The sequence below is a fragment of the Globicephala melas genome, chromosome 6 (assembly GCF_963455315.2).
Source record: "Globicephala melas chromosome 6, mGloMel1.2, whole genome shotgun sequence".
NCBI classification, from domain to species: Eukaryota; Metazoa; Chordata; class Mammalia; order Artiodactyla; family Delphinidae; genus Globicephala; species Globicephala melas.
The window spans coordinates 58,861,390-58,877,712 of record NC_083319.1 but is presented as its reverse complement, the minus strand read 5'-3'; the positions used below and the strand labels follow the sequence as shown (position 1 = coordinate 58,877,712).

Genomic DNA, 16,323 nt, shown 5'->3' with positions numbered 1-16,323 from the left:
ATTTCTGTGGCTTTGTAATAAGTCTTTTAATAAGTAACTGGTATGATTACCTTCAACGGGTAGTCCCTCAACATTTGTTCTTCTAACAGATTGCCTTGCCTATTCTTGGTTCTTTGCACTTTCTTATAAATTCTGAAATCAATTTTTCTATTTCTTAAGAAAAACAAGTTGAAATTTATATTGGGATTTCATTGAATTCATTGATCGACTTGGAAAAAATAACATCTTTACAATAATGAGTCTTTCAAACCATATTACGATTGTCCATTTATTTATATCATCTTATTGATTACTAATGCTGTGTAATTTTCTGCATAGAAATCTTGTCAAATTTTGTTACATTTATTTCTAGATTTTAAAAATATTTTTGATACTGTTGTACGTGGCCTATTTTTAAATGTTTATTTTCTAATTGTGAGTATATAATACAGCAGATTTTTTGATAGTGACCACATATTCAGCAGCCTTGCTAAATTCTTTTATTAATTTTAATATTCATCATGTCTCCTCACTTTTTACACATTCTATTGATAGTAACTAGTAAAGTTGACTAGTTCTTATCCAAGGACAGACATGTCCAGTATGCAGTCAGAAACTGGCCTGAGGAACACACTGACTGTTTAAAATGTCATTCCTTTAAAAAACTTGAGTGAAAATTTCACTTATTAACCTAACTTGAATTGTGGGCTTCATCCCTGAGCAGAAACTGCTTAAGAAAAATAGCTTCTATGGAGATAAAATTATGCTAAATACTACTTGTCAGTACACTTGGTAAGATCAATTGAGATCTCAGACACATACGTCACTTCAATTATATCACCAGGAAGGAACGTCATGCTATGGGGTTTTAGCTAGTGGTTAAAGGCATTTTAAAACAGTTTTGCTCCCTCTGAGCTATGTGGCAGAAAATATTTACAATTGGAAGAAGGGGCAAAGAGGTACAAATAGTTCCAATTTACTAATTTTCCTAAATCTCGGAACAATATACTACGTAAAAAATCTGAAAACTAATGACAGTGATTTTACTAGTTGATTGCTGTCAGAAGAGGACCAAAATAAATCAGTTGTAGCCAAAAGAAGCCAAGTTGCCTACCTGTCTGTAAAGTGTGGTAAAGTACTGAACAGAACACAAATTTAAAAAAAAATCTTTGAGAGTAGATGTGATAAATATTTAACCCCTTGATGCCATTAGCTTTTGCTGTATACCAAACCATCGCCAAACTTAGTAGCTTAATCCAGCGTCCATTTATTTATTTCACAATACTCTGGGTTGGCAGTTTGGACTGGGTTCAGCTAGGCGGTTCTGCTGCTGTGGGTCGTGCTGGGCTTGCTCATGAGTCTGTAGTCTGCTGCCAGGTCCTGTGGGGAGTGACTGGTCTAAGATAGCTCAGCTGGGTGGCTTGTCTTTGTTCCACGTGATCTCTCATCCTCCACCAGACTAGCTTTGGCTTATTCAAATGGTGGTGGTGACAGGGGACCCAAGATCAGCAAGTGGAAGAGAGCCTGCAAAGCTGCTTCCTGAAGTTTCTTGGGCTTCTTGAGGCTCAGGGTCAATGCACACAGTGTTGCTTCTCCCCTGTTCTGTTGGCCAAGGCGAGTGATGAGGCTAACCAGCGGGGGATAGACTCCCCCTCTTGAGATGCCTAAGAAAGTGGCTTTTTTGGGGTCACCTTGTACACCCTCCATATAACAAACTATAGTACTCTGTGTTGTGTTTTTAAGCCAGACATTAAATACTGGCAGTTTCCAGCTTCTTTAGGTAACTAATAAGAAAAAGTAGGGACTTAAATGACCTCATGTTGGGGTGTTAAAAGCCTTGCTTTAATAATGGAGGAAATCCTGGAGTGAAGACTAAGGGATGAAGTGTAAAGATAACTAAGAGTGAGAAGGTAATTTGGGAAGCTAGCCAGCAATTGACTCACAGTGGGACCTGGCTTCTAAATCCTGGAAGAAAAGATTTTTCAATTATTGGAAAGGCTGTGTTTTCTAATAGTCTGAATGCCATTGTACTATTGGGTATTAGTATCAGTGCTACCATTACAAGGCTTAAAAGGGTCAAAACAAGACTTTGATGTATCAAACTTAAGAAACTTTTTTTATCCTAAAGTATGTGTAGAAAGCCTTTTCGGAATCACAGATTTAAAAGTGTGACCACGGAGATCCGGTGTGCCCACCGTTTCTTTGTAGATAAAAGCAGATTTTTTTTTTTCCTCTAGTTTTTAGGAATGCAAATGAGAACTAGCGTCAGGCACTTAACTTTTCAAGTAAAATTTCTAGTGTGTTAAAATTCTCCAGTGGGGAGCCCTGGGACAAAGAAGAAAATTCATTTGGTTTCCTAGGGTCTGTTACTATATGGGAACAGAAAACAATTTAAAACATTAAAAAGCAACACATTCTCTCTGATTGTTTTAAATAGCACTTAGGAAGGGGAGACTGCCATAGGATCCTTGAAAATGAAAGTGGGAAACTTTCATAAAGGGTCAAAGACTCTACAACACAGTACAATGGCTATGTCCAAATAAATGGATGGGAAGTCTCTACAGAGACGTGGGGCAGGGTGGGTGGTAGAGAGAGATTTACATTTTTAAAACCATTGACACACAACCACTGGAGATGTTGTCTGAATATAAATCAGACCATGCCACTCCATAGTATAAAGCCCTCCATTGCCTTCCCATCGCGTTGAGGATGAAATCCAGTTTCTGCAGTGTAGCCTGTCGGCCCTGTGCAATCTGGGTCCATCTTGATTTCCCAGCTTATGCATACTTCTCTCAGCCTGGCTCCCTGAGCTCCAGAAACACCAAGCTCAGTCCCGCCTCCAAGCCTCTGCCCTGGGCGGTCTGCCGCTCAGCCTGGAAAGGTCTTCTTCAGAATGTCTTGTCATTGACATCCAGGTTCAGGCTTGCACCCCACCCGTTCAGGGCCCTTCCCTGCCACCATATCTAAAACTTCCCCCCCCCCATTACCTTGTTTTCTTTATAGCACTCACCACTTCACTTTTTAAAAAATTGCTTGTGTTTTTCTATCTCCCCTCACCCGAATGTATCAGGGACCTTGTTGTCTTGTACACTATTATGTCTCTCGTATGGATCACTGCGCCTGGTATTCAAGAATATTCATGGAGCCAAAGAATGAAAGAATTTATTTTTAAAACAAAAACACAGTTGATATGTAAAGTTCTAGCTTTCATGTGGATGGTTTACAATGATAAAATGAGGACATTGTATGAAAATCTCAAACAACAAGTCTCTTTTCTCCTCTGTGTGTTACATCATGTTGACATCAGCCATCACATGGCAACATGTGGTGATTACAGCAAGTGTTTGACTCCAGAAGGGGGTTGGGGGACAAAACCAAACTACCAATCAGTAAAAGTTTTCTGTTTTATCTACTGTCACCTGAAATGTATGTGAAAAATATTCAAACTGCAGAATATCTAGGGCAGTGGACCTCCAATGATTGGTATGGCCTAGGAAAAAATTCTAGGACTCCTGTGTCTGTTTATTTTTATCTCATTTTAAAAATTTCTAATTTTGTGTATTTGGCAATACATTTAGTTCATTAGTAGTATAATAGTAATATATAATATATATATATATTTTTTCAACATGCGCCATATTTGTATATGGCCTGTATACACCGTATTTATGTATGGGATGTATCCACCGCTACATACAAAGTTTGAAAATGACGAAGATTTATGCTATGAAAGTATTGACTCTAAAGACAATTGCTGTGGAGGAAGTGAGCACAATTTCTAAAAGCATAACTTTTGAAAAATGTTTTACAAGGTAATGTGATAACACATCATGATTAAATCTAAGATTAAAAAATATTAAACATAATAGAAGCAAAGCCCCATCTATTCAGTTTGTGATGGAAACACTGTTGAGCATAACGCAAAAGGTAGAGAAATCCCTAAAATGTAGACTTGTTAATTTGGGACTTGATCCCCTCCAAATAATAGTTAGGGGTCACTCCCCTCCCCCCACACCCCCATTGTCCTTGCACTTCTGCCCGCCATCGCCAGCCCCAGCCTGTGCTTGGTCTTATGCATGTTAGTACCTGGGTACCCCTGTACTTAAAAATATAAGAATCTGTGTTTCAAAAAGCCTTTCGGATGATGCCTAAATCCAGCCGAGGAGTTTGGTTGATGTTATTATTTGGCATTTCCTTTTCTTTTAGTCATGTGGGCCAAATAAGATTACAATCGGTATCTGGGAAGTTTGGTATTTAGAAAGTTACTACATCTCATTTGCTACTAGGCTTTTAATGACTTTAAACTCCTTTTTTGATATCTGCACTGTGTATTTTGTTTGAGTATTTTATAGAGGTATAATGAAGACGACAGTTTTTTTTAATATTTATTTATTTATTTTTTGGCTGCGTTGGGTCTTCGTTGCTGCACGTGGGCTTTCTCTAGTCTCAGCAAGCAGGGGCTACTCTTTGTTGCGGTGCGCAGGCTTCTCATTGTGGTGGCTTCTCTTTGTTGCAGAGCACAGGCTCTAGGCTCGTGGGCTTCAGTAGTTGTGGCACGAGGGCTCAGTAGTTGTGGCTTACGGGATGTAGAGTGCAGGCTCAGTAGTTGTGGCGCACGGGCTTAGTTGCTCTGCAGCATGTGGGATCTTCCTGGACCAGAGCTCAAACCCGTGTCCCCTGCATTGGCAGGCAGATTCTTAACCACTGCGCCACGAGGGAAGTCCCCAAGATAACAGTATTTTACAAAGCCTTTTTCCGGAGGTCTCGAATATATTTTCTGAAAGAGTGACTATGGGAAAAATAGATTTGTTTTCATTCCTAGACTGACACATCTTGGTATGGGAAATGCCTAGTGCTTTTATTGCTGCAGGAAATTTTCATACTTTATTATCAAATCACTTTATAACTTTCAAAAGCCACTGCTTTTGAAAAATAACTATTGTGTGTCTTTTCTTCTTTCAATATGGCCATGTTGCCCTTAGCAACTTTATAATAAAGTACACTCTGGCTGGCATCTTTCCACGTGGGTAACTCTCCTATATATCTCTGTGAATTCATCATCGAATGCATTCCTACCTACTCGCAATTAGCCAACATGTACTTTTGCTAAAATTTAGATGAAAGAGAGAAGAACTCCATGAAAAAAGAACTAGATAATAATATACAAAATCAGTGTGCCTCAAGGTGGTATAAACATGTGTTTGCATGTTATTAATTCAATTACTAATATGTGAGAATTTTAAAAATCTATTTTTGGTTAATCATTTCTATTTCTAAGCACACCTATAAACTCTTTGACTCTAAGATATGCAAGTACATAATAATGGGTTACTAAGTTAAAGATTGACTTTTGGGAGAGTTTTTGACTCATGGGATAAACTTTCATTTGTGAATTATTTATCCATCTAGGATGACAACTCTCAAATACTTTTATTCAGTGAGATCATCTCATCCTTACTTCCTTTACCTAACTCTTAAGGTTTTCTTCCCCCTTCATTTGGGCCAATCCTTAGACTATTTCTCTGCCAATTAAAAAAGATAACTTTTGTTTACTGTGCTCATTTTAGAATTAATCGTGACCTCACCTAAGCTAGATATCTCCATTATAGTAAGTCAGAGATGATAGAAGCAGAATGCTGTACAAGAAAGAAAATTGGTTTGGGTCCTAAACCTCTCCTGAGACTAACCAGATGTGTGTCCTGAGGTTATTAATTTCATTACGTCCTTTCACTTCATTGTCTGTTACATGAGGGGGTTGCCCAAGATGATCTGTAATTTTTCTGCTTTTTATCAATCTTTGGTTTCATTCATGGAGAAGGGTAGATGCGAAGAAGGCACTAACGATAAAGAGTACAATATAACTAAGAAAATAAATATGCCGGGTGAGAGAGGAGGAGAATGTATATTGAATATCTATGATCGATATTTGTTCTCTCTACCCTTTCTTTAGGTTGTGTTTCTGTTTGGTTAATAACCATTTATTTGGTTTCTCCACATAGAACTTAACTCTACTATGTATGCTGTTCATGGGTTTTCACAGAGATATGGGATAAGTCATGGGGACAACACTGGGGAAATGAAGAGAAGATGCTTTAATTCCACATTCCCCAGCCATTCATGATGACCTCTCACAATTCTACTGTCTGTTGCTGACAGTGAAGTGAAAGAACATTCCTTGGAACCGAATATTTCTATCCTGGGACTGTTCCCTCAGAGAAGAGCTAAGCTCCCATCATAAGGAATGGGAATTACATCTATTCACTGACAGACATCAGTGCAGTCTCTGCCCTATTTAACAGATTCATCCTTTTAATTGGTGACAATGTTTATGTCATCTAAGTCTGTGAACTGACCTTCCCATAAGGCAAGCCAACTTCAGTTCTAGCTTAGGACAAAAAGGGAACTGTGGGAGCCATCCATAGTGTTTTGACTTCCATACCCAGAAATTCAAATCTAAAACTGCACTGGAAACACCGAAAATTGATGGATTTAGAAAATAATATACTAGAAACAGGCCTTGAAAAGTCCCATTTTTCTTTTTAATTAAAACTTTTTCTTCAACATTAATGAACTGTTCTAGGACATTGTTTCCCACCTTTGGCACTGCTGACATTTTGGTCCAGATAATTCTTTGCTGTGGAGGGTGGTGTTGTATACTGTAGGATATTTAACAGCATCCCTGGGCTCTACCCCTTAGGTGCCATTCGCACTCCCCTTGCATCGTGACAACCAAACATGTCTCCAGACATTGCTAGTTGTCCGCTGGGGAAGGGGCAAAATCATTTTCAGTTGAGAGCCACTGGTCTAGAGCTTTGATCACTCTGAAGATGGAATTATAGATGTAACACCTGTGAATAGGCAAAATCAGTTTCTGTTGAGCTATAGTAATGAACTATTTAAAAACTATTATATACTATTATTAAAAGACCCTTTGTTTTAAAAATAATCTTAAGGAAAAAAGTAATCATTGCTAAAGGGAGTGGTAAATTCTCCACGAAATGAATTTTAAAAATTACTTTTCATAGTAAATAAGTAAAATAATTGTCATGTATTGCTAGATTTCTACTCTGTATTGATGTAAATAAAACAAATTAAGTGGACATAAGAATAATTGAAACCTTATTACTCATAATGTATTTTAAAAGCAAAATGTAGTTTAAACAAAATGCATTTAAAAATGTACTCTTTTGTTTTTTAAGATAATAAAAAAGAAAATCGGGAGTAATGAATTCAGGAATGATGGTTTCACATCCATTTAGAAATGCCCAGAGATTAAAGCAATATAATCTGTGTTCTGCTTTTTGGGTAAGAGTGACTGGGTTACATATCTGTCTATACTTTGCAAGATTGATCAGTTTCTCACTTTTAAAATGTGTTTTAGGAAGAATGGAACAAATAACAGAGTTTTAAAATGTATTTTAGGAAGAATGGAACAAATAACAGAGTCCAACAGCATGTTGAATAGACTTGTATTTTAACTTCTATTGCAGGTTTCCACTAGTGTTGTATAAAACTGGATAGAAGTTATCACACGCAATAATCACTTAAAGACATTAGATGCTTCTTCTAAAGCTATCCTACTTTTCAAATCAGAATTATATTTCTGTTTGTAAGGGAAAAAATAGGTAGACAGAGAGATGAGAGGTTTTTTTTATCCCCTATCTGTTCATTTCTCATGGCATACTTCATTTTTATTTCCTGAAGGAGAAAGAAACGATCAAAGTTAATAATGTCATTTTGCCATTTCTGAAAGTAACTAATATTTATGGGTGCCTCGAATGTAAAGTTATTTGAAATCTTACAGGGATTCTACCAATAGTAATTTGAAAAGTGAATTATAGAAAACTCAGACCATTGGCTTTTCTCTCTTTGTATCAGAACTAAACATATGAAGAGTCTTTAATGTATCCATATTGATAGGCATTGTTTTACTCTTCAGTTATTCTAATAATCCAGTTGATTTCACCAAAGAGTTATCATGTACTTACAGTCACCTGCTGTCTTCAAACTAAGTCCTAGCCTAAGCCAAAAATGAGATGATTGAGTTATTTTTATGTATTTATACATAATATCTCATAAACCCCCTCTGGGTTTTTCTTTTTCTCCCAATTTATTGTCATGAAAACATGTTTAGGGCAAAATAGAGTTCTGACATGTGCTGTTATGGGAAAGAGTATAATTTAAGGAGTTTTCAGTTTATTTCATAAAAGTAATTCCTTATATTCTTTAGATTCCTTGTAGTCTTTAGATTCAGAGGTATATTGGATGTGTTTAATTTAATGACATTCTTCTATTGCCCTTTTTTAATCTCAGCACTGTTTTCCATAGTCGAGGCTTTCGGTGCTGCATGTCTTTAAGAATGTACTGTCCATATTCCTCATTGATATTAATTAGTTGAATGTGGCCATTTCATAAGCATTATACACATAATGTCATATGGATGTGTAGAAGTATCCTTGCCTTTCCCGTCTATGAAATGTGGTGTTTCTTTGCTGTCAAAGTTCCCATTTCTATTATATCCCAAACAGGGACTTTTCATAGTGGGGAATACAGCTCTTCTGGCTGTGATAATGAAATACCCATCTTTTTCCTTTTAATTACAATGTTTCTGTTTGGACATTTTCCAGTTACACACTTGACCACTCATTGATCTCCCACATTTTATGAAGTAGTTTGAAACAATGAAATGATTGTTTTTGGCAGTGTGAGGGTCAGGGATGGGGAAGTAAGTGACCCAGAGCTTAAGTGGGTTTCCTCACCTAACCCAGTGAACGCTTAGAGTCTAATTACTTGGAAGCCAAGGACTACATGGACTCAGGATTCCCACCTGATTGTTTCAGTTTACAACCCGGAAAATGTAGGCTTTGTTTATAGCTGTGCTCTTCAGTGCTGTTGAAAAATGAAGCTATGGTCTCTGCTGTCCAGTGGGGCACCCACTATCCTCATGGGGCTATTTAAACTTAAACTTAAATACAGGAAAATGTTTACTTCCCCAGTTATACTAGCTATGTTTACAGTGGTCAGTTATTAGTGCAGATAAAGAATCTTTCTATCCTGCAGAAAGTTTGATTGGATAGTGCCGGAGGATTCTTGTCCTAGACCATGATAAACTGTTTAGGGGACTATCTTCTCTTGGAAAATTCTTGTGAATAAGTGAAATGTTGAAAGTTGATTTGTGTTTTCTCTTTTCTTTTTGTGTCCTTGTAACTGTGTGCTGAAGGCACAGGAAACTCACAGGGCGCCCTCAGAAGTCTCTACTGGGCTTGCTATAAACTCCAGGCCACAGCAGCCCCGGTTGTGTCTCTTTTACAAATCAGTTTCCTGGTAGCACATCCTCCCTACAGTTTTTTTTTCCTTCTCTTAAATGGTTGGAAATCTGTTCTAGTTGATTTATAGAGGCCTGATTGGTTTGGGAGTTTGATAAAAAGAAGTCACAGCATTTAGGGATTTCCTCCTTACCACACCATCTCCCCAACTTAATGGGTATATGCTCAGGTTAAATATCATTACCAGGGGCTTCCCTGGCGGCACAGTGGTTGAGAGTCCACCTGCCGATGCAGGGGACACGGATTGGTGCCCCGGTCCCGGAAGATCCCACATGCCGCGGAGCGGCTGGGCCCGTGAGCCATGGCCGCTGAGCCTACGCGTCCGGAGCCTGTGCTCGGCAACGGGAGAGGCCGTAACAGTGAGAGGCCGCGTACCGCAAAGAAAAAAAAATATATATCATTACCATATTGTTGCTTCTAAGATGTCTAGAATTGAAAGTATAGGGTTATTTTAAGACAGAAAGAAGCAAGATGTATAGGGATAAATAATATCTAGTGAAAGCTAGATATTATTTTAAAAAAATAATTTTTTTTAATGTACTTATGGAGATTTCTTGGAAAAAAACTTAGTTCTTTCCCTTTCTCTCCCTCTTCTCAGAATAATGATTTGATTCTTTAACTTTGTCCTAGACTGACCAATGTAATTTTTAAAAATAACTCTTAAGATTACAAACTCGTGGATTTTAATGTGATGTGTTCCATTTCATTGCAGTTGTTATTCTTTTTGCCACTCAGATTTTCCTACATTTGACTGATGTAGGAGCCAAGCCTCGTCACCTTGGCTCGTCTTTTTGGATATAACCTGGTAGTTCCTGAAAGCCTCCTTGCTTCCTGGTATGCCAAGATGTTCCATGCTCGTTTTGCACATTTCCTGCAAAAAACCTACAGTCACTCATTTCTCTAAGGGGCTTGTAGGATATCTTTTTAAAAAGAAAAGCCTTTTTTTTTTCCTCTTATGTTAACATAATCTACAGAAACACCAACAATACAGAAAGCTGAAAACAATCCTTAAACATTCATATCAGTTTGAATATAAATATACTTATTATAGAAAGGGTTCCAATGTTAAATTGAAGATAAAGAGTTAGGTGTCAGCTAATCAGATCACTTGAAGCAGTGATATAAGACTCAGGGCAAGTGTATTTTTCTTGTTTCATTTCAAATGAGATTGCACACACTGGCCCTCTGAGCTGTTAGTTTCTCTAACCACACATGTACATAAATAGAAAAGTAGATATTGAGCTGATTGGAAATCAACAAAATTATTGTTAACATCTTTGTGCTGTGAGCAATAAGAAATCAGAGAGTTTTAAATATTATTTTTAGCTCATCTAGATGGTTGTTTTATCTGCCAGTCCCAGTTAATAAAAGACACAAAGGGCAAGGTATATAAAAATCACGGAGTTAACCCCTGCTGAGGGCTATTGCACAAATGCAGAATAATTTATGATGTAAGCTAAACCATGGTACTTTTACTATCTCCAAACCCCCTTTCTTGCCCTTTTCATTGCAGCGTGCTTGGCTACCCTTTCTTTAGGGTAGGGAACTACTTATAACATTGTAGTTTGGAAACTACAGGAAACTACTTATAACATCATTCATCCTCATTCTTTTCTTTATTTTTCCTTTTTTTAAAAAAAACATTCGTTATTTATTTATTTGGCTGCACCGGGTCTTAGTTGCGGCACGCGGGATCTTCATTGCGGAGTGCGGGATCTTTAGTTGTGGCATGTGGGATGTTTTTTTTTCTTTAGTTGCAGCATGTGGGCTCTTTTACTTGTGGCATGCAGGCTCTTCGTTGTGGGATCTAGTTCCCTGACCAGGGATCGAACCCGGGCCCCCTGCATTGGGAGTGCAGAGTCTTAACCGCTGGACCACACTATTTTCACTGAAAATGTTTTCTTAAAAATCTACTGCCCATTTTTGTTCCAAAATTCAAATTCCACCTTACTAATACACAAGCCAGCATTTTCCTTTTGGCAAAGTTTCTATGTAATAAACAAGATACAGAGTGGAGATTGGCCAGAATGAACATCTAGAATTGGTTTTATCTTTACACCTCTGATCTCCTTTTGTCATATCTCGGCCAAGGGCATAGCCCATTTAAGTAAAAATAGGTATGTTCACATCTGCGTTCATTTCTAGATCCTATCACTGTTTAAAGTCAGAGGTAACATTTGTAGGTTCATTTGAAAGAACTTAGTCTTCTTATGGCGCTCCAGTTGAGAAGGGGGAGAGCCAAGTCACCTCTTTCCTGAGAGAGCATTTCATACATCTCCATCTCTGTGATTGCATCGAGTCATTATGTAGCAGTTGGCTCTGATACGCTTGCACAGACACAAATTGAGTCTGACAGGACTGATGTCTCCTGGACTTTGCTGTCATTTGAAATGCTGGCACGAGTGTGGGAGCAGTGAAAGGGGGAGAGGGAGAGAGCTGATTCCTTTAGCACTTCTTCTATAAAGTTTGGAGAATTTTAACATTTGATAGCTGTGAACTGCTTGATAAGTTGTTTTCCAGATGAGATAGATAACAATAGCTGATTTGGAGCAGCTGGCTAGCTTTTGGTTTCAAGTACATGCGTTTCAATATACAATTTGCTTCTTCATGCCACCTACAAATCTGTTCAAAAGGAAAAAAAGGCTATCTAGTGGAATGGTAATTAGAATGGTCATACCCCCTCCTTTTAGTTTTATCTTTCCTGTGTTCACACCATTCATTCATAGTAATGAAAAAGATAATATCTTTTTTTTTTTTTTTTGCGGTACACAAGGCCTCTCACTGCTGTGGCCTCTCCCGTTGTGGAGCACGGGCTCCGGACGCGCAGGCTCAGCGGCCATGGCTCACGGGCCCAGCTGCTCCGCGGCATGTGGGATCTTCCCAGACCGGGGCACGAACCCGTGTCCCCTGCATCGGCAGGCGGACCCTCAACCACTGCACCACCAGGGAAGCCCAGATAATATCTTTTTAAAAAAATTTTTATTCTCATGCTCAAGCTTAGTTTCAAAAAAGACACACTATAGTATCTGCATTAACAATAATTTTTAAACTGCAAGTTATTTTAAGTTTTTAGGTTATTTCTGGATGTCTCTAGTATTTTGTGTCAAGAATTTTATGTGTTTCAGATATTCCTAGATGCAAAACTTAAAGGTATACTGTTTCATTGGCAAACAAATTCTGATTGTCATTCTCAAGTTCTTCTCACAGTGACAGAGGAAGCAGTAACATTAAATATGCCCTTTCTTTCTCTCTTTATTAAGAGCCTATTCTGTACAAAATGTTGTGCTAGATTTATTGAAGGTTCTGTAGGAACTATCATTTATCACCCCAAGAGCCATACTTCAAATTGCTTGGAGCCAGTCAGTCATCACTTCCATTCTTTTCCATTCCCACCAGGACCACCATCACTCTATGGTCTGTGTTACTTCTTACCTGTGACTCTTGATAATAGTGTTCTGTAAATCATCCCACATTCAGCTGTCAGTTAATCTTTTCAAAGCTTCATTCTATATTGTTCTTCTGCTCCAAAACATTAAATAGCTCCCTTTGTGGTTTGCTGAAAAAAAGGCTGGTTGACTTAGGGAGGCACCCAAGGCTCTCCATGAGCTATTATTTTTTAAGCCTGAGCCATTTTCTTTTTTTTAATATACTGCAATTTTATTTCAATCGCACAAACGAAGTTAGCATGTAGGATATTTAAATGAAACAGTACGGTAAAAATAGCAGAGAGCCAAAAACGCTAATAAGGAAGTACACCTAAAGCATGAGACATTTTCTTTTGCCTCATCTTCTTGTGGTTTCTTAATGGATCCGTCACACCAACCCAGTAGTCTCATTGTGGACCCTGGACCATCTCCATCAGCATCACTCAGAAACTTGTTAGAAATGCAAGTTCTTGGACCCCCAGCACAGACCTCCTGAATCACAAACTCTGGTGGATGGGTGCCCAGTTACAAGCCTTCCTGGTGGTTCTGATGCATATAGATATTTGGGAAGCCCTGCTTCAGGCCAACCAGGCAACTCACCTTTGCCAAAGCTCCCGTTTCACTGCCCTGCCTTTGTAGAATTCCTGGAATGCCTTTCCTTTCTTTTGGTAAAATTCTGCCTGTACTCCAAGGCCCAGTTGGAGATGCCGCTTTTTCCATGATGTCATTCCTAATCCTGAATTTCATGGCATTATTTGGCTTTCCTTCCTGGCACTACTCACGTATTAACTTGTCCTAGTCATCCAATGTGCCTGTATTATTTTCCCTCCTAAACTGGAAAGTCACAGACGATGGACTCTGACTCATTTTTGTATCTTGCGACACGAAGTGCTGTGTAGCAACTCTGATGTCTTGCACGCAGTAGGCTCTCCGAAAACAGGCTGTGGCTTATTGATTTTACATAGAAAGTTGAGAAACCTAAGCCGTTGCCCAGGAGGCATATAAAAATCCTGTAAGTCAAAGTGGCTGTTGCTAGCTATTGTTTTGACTTATTGAAGCCAAACTAGACTCAAATGTGATGCGTCTTCAGGGAAGAAGCCAAATGTGATGGTGTAAAAAATTCTAACCTCTACTGCTTAGCTGGAGAAGTTGAATTAGCAGATTTCACCTGGTGCCAGGAAAGCAACTTCCATTATTCTGCCAATAATAGACTTTTATACTGCATGGTGGAGCTTCTCTTAAATCTTGCTTGTAGCATTGATGGACTTTCTTCCATCCAAGTAGTCATGTAATATTTCATAAGAAGTGACAGGTTCTTCTCATAGAACGTTGCCCAAAAGGTGGCATGAGCAGAGAATGAAATTCTCTAGAGGGGTTGGCTTCAGGGTGGCCTGAGCATGGGAGCAAGGTCAACCTGGGGAGTCCCATTTCACAAACCAGGTTGTTTGCTTCCTCATCCAAAGGTGTCATGGTTCCCATTTATGGTGTATCAACAGTGTTTTGCATCTCTCGTGGTGGTTGTGATGGAACAAGGGGAGAAGAGTGAGAGTCTAAGTGTCTTTGTGTTTTCTTCCCTTTCTTTTCTTTACCTCTCCCTCTACAGGCTCTGAAGGTGTTCCAGCTGAAATTTCAGATCGGTCCGGCTCGCTGCGGCTTCTGCGGCAGTGATTCCAAGCTGCCAGTGTGTGCTGGTGCCGAGCTGCAGGATGGTGCACGTAGCCAGGCCGCTGCTGCTGTTCCTTGCCTTCTTCCTCCACGCGGATGCTGAGAGTAAGCCATTCTCCCATTCTCTAGGGGGCTATAATGAGTGGGTTTGTTTGCAGTTGTCACCACGCTCAGGGCCTCTGAATATGTTTCCTTTGGAAGTAAATCCTGAGACCCTGTGGGATCCTCCTTGGCTACCAGCCAGCCTTTCAAAGAGATTATTGACATGGCTTGCTTACCATTTCCTCTCTGTCTTAATGCCCTTTTTCTTGTGCATCTAACCGCTCCTAATGTTTTGCCTTTCTTTTTTTCTTTCTTTTTTTTGATACTCTTACCAGCCCAGTAGCAAAAGGTATTATGAGACCAATGATACAACGCAAACTGGGATTAACCAGTTGGTGGTGCCAATAAGTAAATATTGCTCAGACCCATTAGAAATTTCTTTAGTTTTGTGGCTATTTCTGTGTTTAGAAAAATGTGCAATGTCACATTGAGCCCAATTAAACTTCCAAGCCCTTGTAGCTGTCACAGCAGCTGTTCTAATGTACCGTTTCCGACAGCTGTCGTGGAGTACAGTATTCAAAGAAATCAAGCAGAACTGACAACTTTGTGTGGATGAAGGTGTGGAAGTGTGAGGAGAATTCTGTGGAGTACAGACCCCAAAGTTTGGATTATTGGACTCAATTTGTGAAACTGAGATTGTGGTCAATTAGCTTGCCAATTAATGAGAAGATCCCATCTCCTTTGTAATTAGGAAATCATTAGGCCTACCTTGTTTACATACGTTTCTTTTCCCATCTGTCCTTTGGATTTTTTGGAAGAGGCAGTACTGGAAAAAGGCATGTCTCTGGCTTGTAGTTACCAACACGTCTGGTCCCGAGTAATGGTTTAACTCATATGAGAGTCAGCCATTCTCTTCGGGAGTCCCCTTGGTACTATTAAAATGTGTAACGTCTGCAGTCATTACCTTTTCCCTCCACTGACTATTTCAGTGAGATTAAATTTGATTCATGTTAAAGATGTTTCGAAGACAAGGATCCTGTGTCATGTTGGCCCTTACCTGTTAATTGCATTTCAACAAGAATTTCCTCAATGGCAGCCCATTTCTTTGTTTAAATAGGGCTCTATTTTTTAAAGAGAGCTTTCCAGGAGTGAAAGGAATACTGTTAATAATAGGATACATATGGAACATGCATGTTTTAAGCACAACATTTTCTGGTTAATAATGTATATAGTCTCCTAATTAGCACTTGGGAGTGTGGGTTTAAGGTGAAGCCAAGGAATTTCGAGTACAATGCCAGCAAATAATTAACTGGGAAAAGACCCAAATGAAAGATGCTTGTGTTAAAAGCCGTTTATGTCAAAATGTATTTTAAAGTTGAAATCTAAATTTAGTGTTTTAAAGAAATCAGGCATATGGCTTTATTTTTCAGTTTTGGCTAGAGTGAAAAAGTAAGTTGTTTTACAATTGTTAGTTTTCGGCAAAAGCATATTAAGGCCGTGGGACCTGACTTTAATATCAGATCTCAGTTAGGGATTTTCTTAAAGTTATTAGATCTAATTATCATATATTCATGAAGTTATCCTTCCAGATGAGTAAGCATATTCTCTTACTGAGAAGCTTTGCTTTTGCTTAATTCTCTGGTGGAAAGTGGCAGACAGATATCAAGCATTGAGGAACAAGTACTTTTAAACTTTTAAATTATGTGTACTTTTTTTTAAAAAATTAATTAATTAATTTTATTTTTATTTATTTTTGGCTGCTTTGGGTCTTCATTGCTGCGCGCGGGCTTTCTCTAGTTGCTGCGAGCGGGGGCTACTCTTCGTTGCGGTGCGCGGGCTTCTTGTTGCGGTGGCTTCTCTTGTTGCAGAGCGTGGGCTCTAGATGT

At 38.8% G+C, this 16,323-nt stretch overlaps 1 protein-coding gene across 16 annotated transcripts in view; it reads left to right on the top strand.

Moving 5' to 3' along the window:
- The window catches only part of PTPRD (protein tyrosine phosphatase receptor type D), a 2,143,764-nt gene that overhangs the window by 1,714,885 nt on the left and 412,556 nt on the right, over positions 1 to 16,323 (top strand). For all 16 annotated transcript variants that reach the window (XM_060300920.1, XM_060300919.1, XM_060300918.1 and 13 more), the window contains one exon: positions 14,334 to 14,500. In XM_060300920.1, coding sequence (XP_060156903.1) covers positions 14,437 to 14,500 — 64 coding nt within the window. In that variant the 5' untranslated portion in view covers positions 14,334 to 14,436. The remainder of the gene's footprint in view (positions 1 to 14,333; positions 14,501 to 16,323) is intronic.